The 10,185-nt window shown below is 52.4% G+C and overlaps 1 protein-coding gene across 1 annotated transcript; it reads left to right on the plus strand.

Annotated features, from left to right (window-relative positions):
• The first annotated feature begins 919 nt into the window (after positions 1–919).
• LOC104384841 (zinc finger protein RFP-like) lies at positions 920–5,086 on the plus strand. Its single transcript, XM_009993223.1, has 6 exons — positions 920–925; positions 1,289–1,513; positions 2,390–2,471; positions 3,290–3,349; positions 4,269–4,328; positions 4,572–5,086. Exons 1-6 carry the CDS (start codon positions 920–922, stop codon positions 5,084–5,086), a joined length of 948 nt encoding a protein of 315 aa, XP_009991525.1.
• Positions 5,087–10,185: the final 5,099 nt, after the last annotated feature.

A 10,185-nucleotide genomic window follows, 5' to 3' on the forward strand; every position in this document is an offset into this window, starting at 1 on the left:
CCCTGCCCGTCGCGGCGGGGCCGGGCTGCCCTGGCGAGCCCCGGGGGTTACAGCCCTGCCGGGTCTGCGGGACCCGAGGGGGTCAGTTCTCCCTCTCTGCTTTTTTCCCTTCCTACCCGGTGCGGTTCCTGTTGCTGCCGTTTCCCTTCCCCGCGCTCCGTGGCTCGGTGTAACCTAAGGGCACTGGGACTGTCCTCAGGGCTGTGTTGTGCCGTTTACGTGTGTGATGCAATGATCTCCTGCCCTGGTGGCCCCTCCAGTGTCCCCCGGCGTGGCTCTGTCTGCCCAACCAGTGATTGTAATCAGTCTTTCATGTTCTTTTGATTTTTGGCATCTGACCTCATAGGGATTCTACCCAGGCAGGTGGGTTGTGGTTCCCCTCCAGCTGCTGGTGCTGAGCTCCTGTCTCACATCACTAGCACTGGTCCTCAGCAGCTGGTTTTAGGGACATGCACCCTCCCAATGCCAGTGGCTGACCCGCCTGCTCCAGCAGCTGAGGACACAGCCCTGGGTGCCCACATCCCCCCTCTGACTGCAGCAGCTGCCACCAGATCCACTGGTGCCACTGCACTGGTGTAACTGGCACGTTGTCCTTGCAGCACTGGCACCCACAGGATACAGAGAGCTCGTGTGAAAGGATAATTACGGAAGGATTTAATGAGAAGGTAGGACAGACTGGGGTGACCAGGCACAGCACTGACCAGCTCCATTTTACCTGTGACCAGTCCCTCTTACACCCCCTTGTATACCCCCTCTGCTTGTTCCTCCCCAGTCCCCTTTCCCTGCATGTTCCCTCATCACTTTTCACAGTCACAACAACCCCGTGAGCATCCTGGGTCCACAGGCCTAGAGACTGACCCTGAGCCAGAGGCTGCTCATTGTCCAGCCCAGGGAACAGACTCTTTCATGGACACGAGGCATGGGGGTGGGTGGTGGGCAGCTCCTGAAGGATGTCTCTTTTTCCAGAAGCAAATAGAGTCCCAGCTGGAGAGCCTCAGGAGAGAGAAAGGAGAACTGGAAGAACAGAAAAAGAAGGAGCAGTGGGTCTGCCAGGACTGTCTGGTAGGTGCTACTGGAAGAAGTTTGTTTGGAGTGGGTGAGGAAAGGTTGATTCTTGACCTTTGGAGTTGGGAGATTGAATCATGTCCAGCTCTTGGTGCCTGAAAAGCAACCCAGGAATCCCAGCCATGCTCCACACCAGAAGTAAAAGCCATGGATGCTTTTAGTTGCTGCCTGTCCCTTTCCATGGTCCCACCCCATCTTGAGCAGATTGTTTCTGCTCCTGAAGGAAAAAGTGAAGCTGCAGAAGCAGAAGGTTGTGCCTGAATTTAAGCAGCTGCGACAGTACCTGGCAGAACAAGAGGGCCTGCTGCTGGCTCAGCTGGGACAGCTGGAGAAGCAGATTGAAACAAGATTGAAAGAAAATGCTGCTAAATTCTCCAAGAAGATTTTTCATCTGGATGGCTTGATCAAGGAAAAGGAGCATCAGCTGTTGGGACAGGAGTCCCTGCAGGTGAGTTCTTCTGAAACACCAGCTCTGTCTTGGCAAACAGCACATGAGGCACCAGCAAATCAGAAACATGCCTTGAGCTAATCTTACCTTGATTGACATAAATTTGGCCTTGCTGCTGTGTCTGTTTGCTGTGTAAGGGGAATGTGAGGAGTGTGTATGCCAGGTAAGTAGCACTGAACTGCCTCTCTCTTTCTCCCATCTAGGACACTGGGGATGTTGTGAGCAGGTATGTGTTGCTTTCTCCTTTACATCACTCTGCTGGTTAGGGCTTGCAGAAGCAAGAAGCTTGCAGAAGCTGTGTCCTGCCTCCAGGACACAGCTAGATATCTCAGATACTAGGGATGCCCCACTGATGTTCATATTCCAGTTTTCCAGAGGCTGATGATCTGCTCTGACTCTACCTAGAAAGTCTATCCCTGGGGAAGTATCAGAGGAGGACATTTCATTTAGAGGGTCTCTAGTTGCAAGCCTGGCTGGCTTCTCCATGATCGATGCAAGGAGACTCTAAGGCACAGAGACCAGGGTGCAGTGCCCTTGGCTCAGGGCTTCAGCACTTGGATCTGACACCAAGTTTGCTCTGAAGGCACAGGGTGACTGGGGGCACCAGGACCATCGTTCATAATAGAAGTTGAATTGGCAGTTAGAGCATCCGGACAGAGTAGTGAGCTAGCCAGTGAGACCTGGTGCTCTTATGTAAATTATAAACAAACAAACCAACCATAAAACCAAAATGAAAATAGGAATGAACTCTCTGGAAGGTATTGGTTCAGCTGGAAAGTGGTCTTCAGCAACTGGCACTAACAGGAGAGTGAGTTAAAGGAGGAATTTAAATGCTGTGGCTTGTATGACTCCAGGTGTGAGAGCTCAAAACTCCAGCAAAAGGAGCAGCTGAGCCATGAATGGGTGAAGGAGCCCGGCACCAGCTCAGGAAAAGCTTCCATGGCAAGAAAACCCCAAGGTACAAAGGGAGAAAAAGCAGAAGATCCTTGTGTAGCATGTCCCCTGGGGGTCATGGCAGAGGGGTCACAGCTGAAGTGACTCCACTCTCTCCTGATCACCCCTTTCCTCCCCACTCTCTCTTGATCTCCTTCTGTTTTCATTTTTCCCTGAAAAGAATAATCAACTTTAGTGTCAATTCACATCATCAGCTATGGAGCCTGCATGAATGTGAACCTGTTTCAACCCCCTTTGTGCTGCTACCCCACCTTTCTGCTCCAGATCTGCTCCTGCTCCATGGTTGGAAGTGGGTCAGGGACATGAACAAGTCCCACGTGTCCAAATACGTCCAAAAGATTCTCAGCTTGTGCTCTCTTAATGAGGAATCTTATCCCCAGAGAAGTGCTTGAGATGACTGGCCGAGCCCAGCATCATGCAGAGTAATTTAGGCTCTGTAATTTTAGGGACCTCTGGAGGTCATCTGGTCCAAACCTCTGCTCAGAGCAGGTACCACTGGGTGGGACTGCTGTGTTTTCTCCAGTTGCATTCTAAACCTCTGACAACCAAGATCCACCCTCCTCAAACCATCTCGATGATCCTCTAGACACGCTGCAGTATGTCCATGTCCATCTTGTCCTAGGTAGCCCCAAATTCTTTCTTGCTTCTTCTGCTTTAGGTTTCTTTCTTCCTGCCTCCACTGGAGACCCGGCAGAGCCGGCAGTGCCTGCGCTGGGGAGGGACAGTGCAGTGTCCCTGGAGCTGGGCTCTAGAACCACCTCCCAGAGCTGATGGTGCCACCCAGACCTCAGAGATGACCTCTGGGCTCCATCTCTCTTTCAGATGCTTGGACAACTGACACAGAGGAGGGGGTGGAGGAATCACAGGGACTGTACACAAAAGGTGAGTTCTGCTGGGGAGCCTCCAATTCACCCTGGTTGGGAGGGTCACAGCACTTGTTTTGGAGGACATTGAGTCTTCATGTGCCTTTGCTCAGAGCTCTCCATTTTGAGCTGGGCAACTTTGGGAAGAAAAGTATTGCCAGATTTCCGGGGTCATGGCAGAGGGGTCACAGCTGAAGTGACTCCACTCTCTCCTGATCACCCCTTTCCTCCCCACTCTCTCTTGATCTCCTTCTGTTTTCATTTTTCCCTGAAAAGAATAATCAACTTTAGTGTCAATTCACATCATCAGCTATGGAGCCTGCATGAATGTGAACCTGTTTCAACCCCCTTTGTGCTGCTACCCCACCTTTCTGCTCCAGATCTGCTCCTGCTCCATGGTTGGAAGTGGGTCAGGGACATGAACAAGTCCCACGTGTCCAAATACGTCCAAAAGATTCTCAGCTTGTGCTCTCTTAATGAGGAATCTTATCCCCAGAGAAGTGCTTGAGATGACTGGCCGAGCCCAGCATCATGCAGAGTAATTTAGGCTCTGTAATTTTAGGGACCTCTGGAGGTCATCTGGTCCAAACCTCTGCTCAGAGCAGGTACCACTGGGTGGGACTGCTGTGTTTTCTCCAGTTGCATTCTAAACCTCTGACAACCAAGATCCACCCTCCTCAAACCATCTCGATGATCCTCTAGACACGCTGCAGTATGTCCATGTCCATCTTGTCCTAGGTAGCCCCAAATTCTTTCTTGCTTCTTCTGCTTTAGGTTTCTTTCTTCCTGCCTCCACTGGAGACCCGGCAGAGCCGGCAGTGCCTGCGCTGGGGAGGGACAGTGCAGTGTCCCTGGAGCTGGGCTCTAGAACCACCTCCCAGAGCTGATGGTGCCACCCAGACCTCAGAGATGACCTCTGGGCTCCATCTCTCTTTCAGATGCTTGGACAACTGACACAGAGGAGGGGGTGGAGGAATCACAGGGACTGTACACAAAAGGTGAGTTCTGCTGGGGAGCCTCCAATTCACCCTGGTTGGGAGGGTCACAGCACTTGTTTTGGAGGACATTGAGTCTTCATGTGCCTTTGCTCAGAGCTCTCCATTTTGAGCTGGGCAACTTTGGGAAGAAAAGTATTGCCAGATTTCCTCCCAAGCCAAGACCAAACATGGACCCAGCACGGTGAAACCCTTCCCAGGGCTGATCTCTACCACTCGTTCCTTGACCCATCTTGTCTCTTGCAGTGAGTGTGACTCTGGATCCAGACACAGCTCAGTCCCGGCTCATCTTGTCTGAAGATCGGAGATGTGTGACTCAGGGAGCCCCACAGCAGAGCCAGCTTGACAACCCAAAGAAATTTGACCCGTGGCCATGTGTGCTGGGCTGTGAGGGATTTGACTCGGGGAGGCCGTGCTGGGAGGTGGAGGTGGGTTACGGGTCTGCCTGGGCTGTGGGGGTGGCCCTGGAGTCCGTGAAGAGGAAGGGACCAATTGACATGAGCCCCGCTGGGGGCATCTGGGCAGTGGGGCAGTACAAGGAGAAGTTCCAGGCTCTGACTTCCACGTCTCCCACCCCTGTCCTCCCCAGCACGGCGCCCCGGAGGGTGCGGGTCTGTCTGGACCACGCAGGGGGGCAGGTGCTGTTTGTGGACGTGCTGAGCCAGGCTCTGATTTTCACTTTCCCACGAGCTGTGTTTGCAGGGAAGAAAATCCACCCCTGGTTCTGGGTGGGTAAAGGGTCCCAGCTCAAACTGTCCTGAGGAAGTGTGTCCCTCTGAGGGGGGGTCTGCTGTGGCCACCCTGCCCTCCTGTTACTAACCCATCTGGTTAGTCCCTGGGGACTATCATCTGCTTCCAGATCTTCAGCCATCTCCATCTGCAGCCCATGAGCCTCAGAGGCTGTTGGACTCCTCTCTCCCTGCCCACGGAGAGCAGGAACTGCCTTGCTAGGAGCAGAGATCTGTGGGCTTCCCCATCATTGGTCCTACGGAGCAGTGGTGAAGAAAGGCCATTTCTGGAGACATACTTCATATACAGGAGCCATGAGGAGACTGGGAGGCACAGCAGTGGCCATGCACTGCCTAGTGGTGGTAGATTTTCACTTGAGGAAATGGGCAAATGGGTAAGGAAGGTGAAACCTGTCCAGCCTGGCTGTGGGGTGACACTGTAGCCCTGAAGCTTCCATGTCTTAGTCCCCATGTTTGGCCTGTTTTAATTCTTGTGTTAGCTTAAGACAACACAAGTAAATCTTCATCTTTTTGGGAGGTGTTGGTAGGATTTACATCTCCAGATAAACTTGTGGGTGCAATAGTGATCACTGCTTTTTAAATAAAATTAGTGTACTGATAATTCTTCAATGTTTGACTTTTCAGTTTGTTTCTCTAGTTGTGATGAGGCTCTTGAAAATAAAATCTAGATGTTTAGATCTTCTCTGGGCAAGGAACTAATACCAGGAATTTGCTGAAGCTGAGGAAGAGGCAGTAGGAATTGCTGGTTTGAGACCTGCTGATCTGTAGAGCTGCCAGGATTTGTGCATAGCATGGTAGAAGCAAAAAAGATGAATAACCAAAGTTATATAAATAACCAGAGTTCAAATGCTGATCAAACAAATGTGAAACTAAATCCTGCCCCACAGGACCTTTCTGACAGATGAGAAGGGCTTTGAACACATTGGGTCCATCTAATTCTGTTGAAAAAGCTGCCCTGGGAAAGGGAGGTTGGGGTCTGGAGCAGAAGGATTCAGAGAATGGTAAAGGGAAATGACAGTACAAACACAAACTCTGCCTAGGATGTTTAATACAACCTCTGGAAAAATGGGTTGTGAAAAAGCATCTGTGAAAGTCACAGCTTGCTCAAGGGTGATGCCCATCCCTTGTCCTTGCTCTGTGGTGACCTGCTGGAGTTGGCTGTGGTGCTGCCATGGGGTTGATTCCAGCTCTACCACACATGTACCCAGACATGTATCCAGCTGCCTTTGTGCTTGGGCTGTGGGATCTCACCTTCCTCCCAGGGTGCTGATGCAAGTGAAGAGCTCTTGCTCCCTCTGCACAGGCACAACATCAGTGTCAGCACCAGGAGCTGAGGTTGTGCTGGCAACCAAGGTGTGGGCAGCCACTTGGAGACATTCATTCCCAGCAGGATTTGCCTCTCTTCTGTGCTCTGTCAGGAACAAGAGTTTTGGGATTGGGTCCTTGGATGGGCCCCTGTGTGCTTTGCTGTCCTACGGATGTGCAGAGCCCAGGGGCAGCAGGATGTCACCTGTCCCTGTACAGTGCCAGAGACTGGCCCTACCCTGCGGCCTGGACAGGGTGTCTGTGCCTGACCTGGTGCTGCAACACTGTCCAGCTGCTGGAGCAGGCCAGAGAGACCAGTGCTGCAGACTGTACCCAGCTCCCATCACAAAGGTGGCAACTGAGTTGGTACTAAAGGGGTCCAACCAGCAATAGGGCTGGAGAAATCTATGCTAGACCCAGACAATGGTCCCCTTTGCCTACATTCACCTCTTCTTCTTCTAAGAGCATAAGTTGGCAGAAGAGGACAGAGCAGGGCTCTGGGAGTGGAGAACCTCCCACCTTTTCCAGGTCTAGTGTCGTTTGAACGTCATTTCCCCAAAATGCCAGTTCTCAGAGCAGATCTGCTGGAAGGCACGTCCTGTGAGGAGCAGCTGAGCACAATGGTTTGGTCTCATTTGGAGAAAAAGAGGCTGAGGGGTGACCTCATGGCTTTCTGCAGCTTCCTGAGGAGGTGGAGAGGGAGGTGCTGAGCTCTTCTCCCTGGCTTCAAGGGACAGGATGCCTGGGAATGGTTCAAAGCTGCTCCAGGTTTGGACTGGACATTTGGAAGCATTTCTTTACTGAGAGGCTGGTCAAACACTGGAACAGGCTTCCTTGAGAGGTGGTTGATGCCCCAGGCCTTTCAGTATATAGAAGCATTTGGACAATCAACAATCTTTAATTTTTGGTCAGCCCTCCAGACCTTGATGGGGGTAGATCAGAGAACAGATGTCAGGGAACTGCCTTGCCTCCAGACTTCAGACACATCTCAGTTGCTTGCTTGCTTCCTTAGCTCTAGTGCTCTGCTGTAGGAAATCTGCTTGATGAACACACCAGTGAGAACTGGAAATAAGGCAAGGAGAGGCTTTGGATGTAGGGAGGAGATAAGTGTTATCATGAGCTCCAGCATCCAGCTGTGTTTGGGGTTTGTTTTTTTTAACTTCTTAATTCAGCTTCATTGAAAAAAGCCAGAGACATGATTCCAGCACTTTTTCACAGAATCACAGAATCATCTTGGTTGGAAAAGACCTTCAAGATCGTCAAGTCCAACCATAACCTAAATCTACCAACCATAACCTAATCTACACATTCAGGGATTAAATCATGTCCCTCAGCACCACATCTCTATTTCTTTTAAACACTTCCAGGGATGGTGACTCCACCACCTCCCTGGGCAGCCTGTTCCACTGTCCAACCACTCCTTTGGTAAAGAAGTTCTTTCTAATATCTAATTGTTTGGACCAGCTGTATTTTTCATGGCCTTGTACAGAGCAGCTCTGCAGTGCCCTGGCACTTCATGCCACTTTCCTACCCTGGGGCCACCTGGAAACAAGCTCCTCTATGAATTGAATCTCTGTGCTCCCTGTGGTCTCTGCAGTCCCACCTGTGGGGTGGAGGAAATGGAGGAGACTCTTTGGTGGCATCCATCTCCAAGACCTGCCAGTCCTCCCACTTTGGTGGCCAGAGGAACCACACGAGCAGAAGCCATCAGGATGCATGACCCTCCCAGTTCCCAGCACCAAAACCCAAGCTGATGGTGCTTCCCCTCTCCAGTCTCCCCGTGCCACCCCTGCTCCCTCCGTGTCAGGGGCACAGCCTGAGCCACGAGTCCATCCCCACCCACAGCCACGGGTGCAGGGTCTCACTAGGACCTGGAGCCAAGCAGAAAGAAAAGATCAAGGCTTCGTTGTCAGCATCAGCAAATGCCACCTGCCTGTCTGTGAAGTCCAGGTGGACCTGAACAACCCTAGGGAGAAAGGCAAGGTGCAGGGGGGTCCAGTCAGGGTCAGTGAAAGCGTGGTATTGTCCAAACCACTGCCCCACAGCCCAGACCCCCTCCTGAGGGGTAAAACTGAGGACCCCCTTCCTCCTGACAGACTCCTGGGCCACCCCCACAGCCCACCAGTCCCCTGCCTCGGCCACCTCCACCTCCCAGCAGTGGCTCCCTGTAGTGAAGCCCTGGAGGCCCAGCACACAGGGCTCCACGTCGAACCGCTCGGGGTTGTTGGGCAGCAAAGTCCACTCGTCCCCCCGTCGCACCCCCCTCTGGTCACCAGCCAGGATCAGGAAGGGGTTGGCAGTGTCTGGGTCCAGGGTCAGGTTGGCTGGGGACAGAGGAGGAGAAGATGCTCAGGACAGGCAGCCCCAGAAGTGCATCAGGGCACCAGCAAGAGAAGGGCCAGGGTGATGCCCTGAGCCTGGGTGTCACCAGTGTTGCCTGAGTGAAACTGGCACATCTGGGCCCAAACCAAAGTGACAGACATCACCCTAGAACCCCAAGTCCCTGTTTATTTCTGTGAGCAATGGAGGGAGCCAAGGAGAGCAACTCAGGTGGTGGGTCTACAGTACAAGGAATTCAGCCACCAGAGTGTAGCTCAATGAGGGTTGGTCCAGGCTGGACAAGCCCCAGATGCTTTGACCCTGACTAGGGAGGAGATAAATGTTATCATGAGTCCCAGCATCCAGCTGTGTTTGGGCTTTTTTTTTTTTTAACTACATAATTAAGCTTCATTGAAAAAAACGAGAGACATGATTTAAGCACCTTTTAAAGCATTGATCAGGACCATAGCATAGGATGCAGGTCCCCTTCCTCTTCCCTTCTGAAAACTCACCACTTCCACATCTCTCCTCTACCTCATTGGCCAGAGTCTCCGTCTCGTCTCTCTCCATCTTGGATACCATCATGTCTGCAGAAAACCCACAGGAGGGGAGGCAGGATTCCCTGCTCAAAGTGGAAATTGCAAGACTCAGAGACTGCCTAAAGATGAGAAGGAAGCAGAGGGAATGATGGAGAACTCCTGGCATTCAGGCACTCACCTGCAAGCCAGAAGAGGTTTTGGGTGGGTCTGAAGGTCTTCAGGCTGCTCTCCATTCTCCTGACCTCCTTGGCTCATGGCTGGACCAGGCTTGTGCAGCACTTCCAGCTTGTTCCAGTGAGGAGATTGAAGTCTGAGGGGCTGGATGGCCTGGAGAGCAGAGCTGAGAATCTGGTACCTTCTATCTGTGGTGACCACCCCACTGGAGCTTCCACCTCCCCTCCCCTTGGTGACCGCCTCCCATGGCCTGAAGCTGCTGGTGGACATGTAACCTCATCTGACACGAATTTGGGAGCTCCTGCAGTGCCTGTCCTGTTTACATCCAGGATCTGCTGCATCTCCCCTCCCTCCAGCCAGCTGCTGGGGGGTGATAAGAGCCTGCTGAGATGCTGGAACAGGCTGTATCTTTCTGCAGCAGAACGTGCCTCTCCAGCCTGGTGGGATGGCACTTGGTGACACTAGCTCCAGAGCTGTGGCCATGTTATGGCTGCCCAAGCCACATGCTGTGATGAGGGAAGAGATCTGGCTCCTTACAGGCACTGCTGGCCCACATCTGTCTTGCTTCCAATGGCTTTTGGGGTGATGTTTGTAGGCCAGGTTTTACCTCAACTGGTAAATGAGGGACAGCAGGTGGTGGGCTTTGCATCCCACCTCTCTGTTCTCCAGGCATCTTTCTGTGTGCCCAGGGACAATGGCTTCACCCCCTGCTCTTAGGGAACTTGGGAGGTGACACCCACTCTGCTCCATCACATCACTCTGAGCCACGATTGT

Source organism: Chaetura pelagica, unplaced genomic scaffold (assembly GCF_000747805.2).
Source record: "Chaetura pelagica isolate M959 unplaced genomic scaffold, ChaPel_1.0 scaffold1000, whole genome shotgun sequence".
In the NCBI taxonomy this organism is placed as follows: Eukaryota; Metazoa; Chordata; class Aves; order Apodiformes; family Apodidae; genus Chaetura; species Chaetura pelagica.

Bases quoted from the DNA above. Each gene is read 5' to 3' on its own strand.
- LOC104384841 (XM_009993223.1), top strand. The intron at 1,514-2,389 runs GTGAGTTCTTCT...TCAAAACTCCAG, and splicing joins TGGGACAGGAGTCCCTGCAG to CAAAAGGAGCAGCTGAGCCA. The intron at 4,329-4,571 runs GTGAGTTCTGCT...TGTCTCTTGCAG, and splicing joins ACAGGGACTGTACACAAAAG to TGAGTGTGACTCTGGATCCA.